This window comes from Sinocyclocheilus anshuiensis, unplaced genomic scaffold (genome assembly GCF_001515605.1).
Source record: "Sinocyclocheilus anshuiensis isolate Anshui unplaced genomic scaffold, SAMN03320099.WGS_v1.1 scaffold669, whole genome shotgun sequence".
NCBI classification, from domain to species: Eukaryota; Metazoa; Chordata; class Actinopteri; order Cypriniformes; family Cyprinidae; genus Sinocyclocheilus; species Sinocyclocheilus anshuiensis.
Window position 1 is genome coordinate 12,730 of NW_015536499.1, and position 4,026 is coordinate 16,755.

At 44.4% G+C, this 4,026-nt stretch overlaps 1 protein-coding gene across 1 annotated transcript; it reads left to right on the forward strand.

Annotated features, from left to right (window-relative positions):
* The first annotated feature begins 544 nt into the window (after nt 1–544).
* On the forward strand, nt 545–1,492 carry LOC107688835 (peroxisomal coenzyme A diphosphatase NUDT7-like). Its single transcript, XM_016486638.1, has 2 exons — nt 545–621; nt 1,141–1,492. The coding sequence occupies exons 1-2, from the start codon at nt 545–547 to the stop codon at nt 1,457–1,459; spliced, it is 396 nt and encodes a 131-aa protein (XP_016342124.1). The 3' UTR covers nt 1,460–1,492.
* Nucleotides 1,493–4,026: the final 2,534 nt, after the last annotated feature.

Here is a 4,026-nt window from a genome sequence, read left to right on the forward strand (position 1 = left end):
ATACGGAAGAGCTGGTCATGCACGGATATCTCAGCCGCGGTGTGACTAAACACCTCCTTGAAGTGGGCGGTGAACGTAGATAGAGTGCGAAGGGCCTGACTGTTACTGTCCCACATGGACTGGGCCCAGTGAAGAGCGCGGCCGGCGAGATGAGAGATCATGAAGGCCACCTTGGCGCGGTCATTGAGAAAGGCTTGTGACTGCATCTCGAAGTATAAGGAACATTGTAATAAGAAGCCACCACAATCCACCGCCTCACCGGAGAAGATAGCGGGCCGTGCCATGGGACTGTGGGAGGCAGATACAACGGGCGTACGGATGGCGTGGATTAAATCCTCCAGTGATGGGGGGTTCGGTGGTTGTGGCTCCATAAGGTGGGTAAGTTGTGGTCTGGTCTTCTGTCACAGTACAGAAGGAGACCAGGGACGGAGAGGTAAAGTAAACAGAGAGCTTTATTGAACAGGTGCTGGGAGAGAGAGAGAGATATGGAGAGCAAACGGGTTAGAGCAACAGTCTATGGAATGGAAGGGATCGGGCTCACATGATGACGGGTTCCTTTGTGGATCGGGCTGAAGAGGATGGCACAGAGACAGGAAGGTATCAGGATGGAGTCCGGGTTCAGTGAGTTAGGTAAGGAGTAGCGTAGTGAACTCAAGACCAGACGAAGTGTGACTGCAGTGACTGTGCATTTAAGCTCGTGCTGATGAGGTGGTGACAGGTGCAGCTGATTAGTACTCCGGTGATTGTGAACGGGTGTGTGAGATAATTGGGCCTGACGAGGCTGGACTCTCCCTGACAAATTATACATACAAATACATTAATATTACTCATGCATTACTAGTATTAGCTCAATAAATACATTCTTTTTTCTAGTATTTGCTTGCATTTTAATAAATTATTCTAATATATATTGATTATAATGTAGATTTTATTTGAATATTTGTAATATAAAATTATTTGCAATGAAAAAAAATAGTATAATCATTTTATTAAAATGCAGACAACCACTAAATAATTTAGTGTGCCAGAATACAGTAAGCGTTTTTGTTTTTTTGTCTGTGTGTGTGTCTCTAATGAATTGTCTGCTTTGGCCAATTATAACGTCTCAAATGGTTTCCTCAGGCTGGTCTTCTGATCATTCATCGAGGACTCCTTCAAAGCCAGTCCAAACACAGACGAGGTGAGCGAGGTGTTCACTCTTCCTCTGGAGTTTTTCACTAAAGAGGCGGATCACTCCAGCTATCCTGTGCCCAGCGTCTTCGGCCCAACCCATAGTTTCATGTACACTGACCCCAGCACAGGCAACATCCATCAGATCTGGGGTCTGACCGCTGCTCTGGCCATAACCGTCGCTGTGCTGGCCCTCGGAAAGAAGCCTGAGTTTGAGGTCTGCTTTAACTTGGAAAATCCCGTTTCTGGGTTTAAAGACATGCTGAATCGCAGATTAAGCAAATTATGAAAGACGTTTCAGATTCAGTGTTTTTGATCACACTAGGGCAGGGCTCTAGACTAACTTTTTGCACTGGTTGCACTGGTGCGCCTAACTTTGTTTCTTAGGTGCACCAGCACAAACGTTAGGTGCACCCAAATCTTCGACCGCATCGCATTTAACACCGCAGTTTTACAAGTTCACTTTTTTTTTTAATCGCTGTCCATATAGGCAATATTGACTTGTAAATGATTAACTAACAATCTGGTCAACATAAAGTTCTTTATTTGAAGCACTCAAACACAATTCAAATTTACACATCCCACTTCATCTCCCTTACCTGTGGTAGGATGATCTCATTCCTCTGAAGTAGGAGGCTAAACTTACTAATGCCACTGAACACGTCTGCAATAAAATGGCAAAAGAGCACAAAAGTGGCATCTTCCATTGATTTCTTAACCTGTATCATACAACAGTAAAAATTAGTCACATAGAGCACTGATGAACTAAATTCCTAACAAAAAATAAAATCAATAACAAAGGCGTAAGTGTCTCTAATGAAAGGAATATTCTGAAAGAATGCACTGGCCTTTGTAGCTCGGCCTGCAATGTCTGCATTGGCAGAGGAGCCTGCCAAATGGTCCATATGGTAGTACACAGCAGTGAACTGTCCTGGTTTAAGAAAGGTCTCCAGGGCCCTTGAAACATGTGGGAGCCACCTTGTCCCCTTCACCCCACTGGGCATCAGCACATTTACCCCCAAGTCAGCCCCAATGACCCTGAGCTCTCTCATTGATTTTGGGCTAAAATGGTACGTCTTCCAAATTAAATGTAGAAGGTCGTACAATTTCCCCATCATTGGATTGTCCCTCTGCACTGACAACATTGCCAATTCCAATCTGAAAAGATAGTCAAATTTTAAATGTGGATACATCTGCTCTATAAAAGAAAATAACCCACAGCGACTTTAGGGTGTCAGTCATATCTTATCTTTTAGTCTTACCTGTGAGGCATACAGTGGAAAGGCACAATGTGGTCACCTGCCTCTTGCTGCAGAAGGGCTATGACACCCCCTTTGCTGCCCAAATTAACAGCAGCACCATCAGCACCCAGAGCAATGATTTTCTCCAGCCAGTTACTGCACTGGTCCCCAAGAGCAGCAAATGCTTTCTTTGAGGCAGCATAAATTCCTAATTAAACAAATAAAAACAATAATACCATTTACTTCCCAGATCAAAAGTTTATAATGCAATCTATTTTATTTTATTTTTTTTAATTTTCAATGATAAGAATATTACATATGGTTAATGCAGTAATGAGACGGTAGGCATATTATTAAGATAGGCTACATGACATGACATGGCTTACCTTGGGCATGGGCATGCTCGACCTCAATGTGTCCAATCAGTATATTCACCGGTCTTCCTCTCCGCAAGATACGACCGTACACAATGACGCATTCCTTTGTGGCGATATCTGTGTCTCCGTCGATCAGGAATGTCATGTATGCACTGTTTGCAATTTGCACAGACGTCTTTTTTTTCAATGTATCTGCGATGACTCCTATAAATTGGGCGCACGCGACATCATTGCTGTACGTCGGGTTTACGTTCAAGCCATTTTTCTTCATACTTCATAAGACGGACTTGAACTTAGTGAAGGGAAGTTCGTCTTTTGCAATATTGTAGGCAACGTTAAACTTTAAACTTATCTCGGCCTCGTCTGATGATCTGTTTGCTGCTGCCTGCCGCTGAAAGGCAGCGGGGAGAGGGGACACTTGGGCAGTGCATTTATCGCGGCATGTAATGTGCATTGTGCTTTTTCAGCGTTTCAATTCGAAATGTATTAGAACCAGTCACAAATGCACTATTGCCGGCCATGGTCTTCCCACACTCTTTACAGTAAATGCAGTGCATTATATTATCGGCTTTACTGTATCTTAGCCAGGGAAACTGGTGAAGCCACTCTCTTCGAAATGTATACACTTTCCCCCTTTTAATTTCAGTGGGCTCTGGCTCGGACTCGATCGTATGTGGCTCATTATCTAATGCCATCTCCGGACCAGGGCTTGACATAACCTGGGAGGTTGATGGCTCCGTGTCAGAGTATTGGTTATGATTTTCGGACGGATCAGGCCTTAACTTAAGTTGTCAATCGTTCTTTTCATCTTCTCTCATCATCCGCGGCTACATCCACTCTGTTTATCTGACGGGCCTAGGCTACTCACCTCTCTCTGTCTGACTGCAGCACACGCATTTTCAAACGTACACACACGTACAGGAATATCTGGACCACGGCCAATCAGAGGGGGGGTCCGCCCTTCACTATCTCTGATTGGTTTAGACCACGATATGGGCCTAATGTGTGTCTGTTGTTGAACCACAGGGAGACTTTCATAGTCGCGGAGACTTTTTTTTCCCCTCGAACGGCTGGTCGCACCGGTGCGACCTCAGATTATTTTTAGTCGCACCATTGAGAAATTAGGTCACACGTGCGACCAAATTGGTCGCACTCTAGAGCCCTGTCATATGATGCGATTTCAAGTTTTCCTTTCTCTTTGGAGTGTTACAAGCTGATTGTGCATAGATAAGATCCCT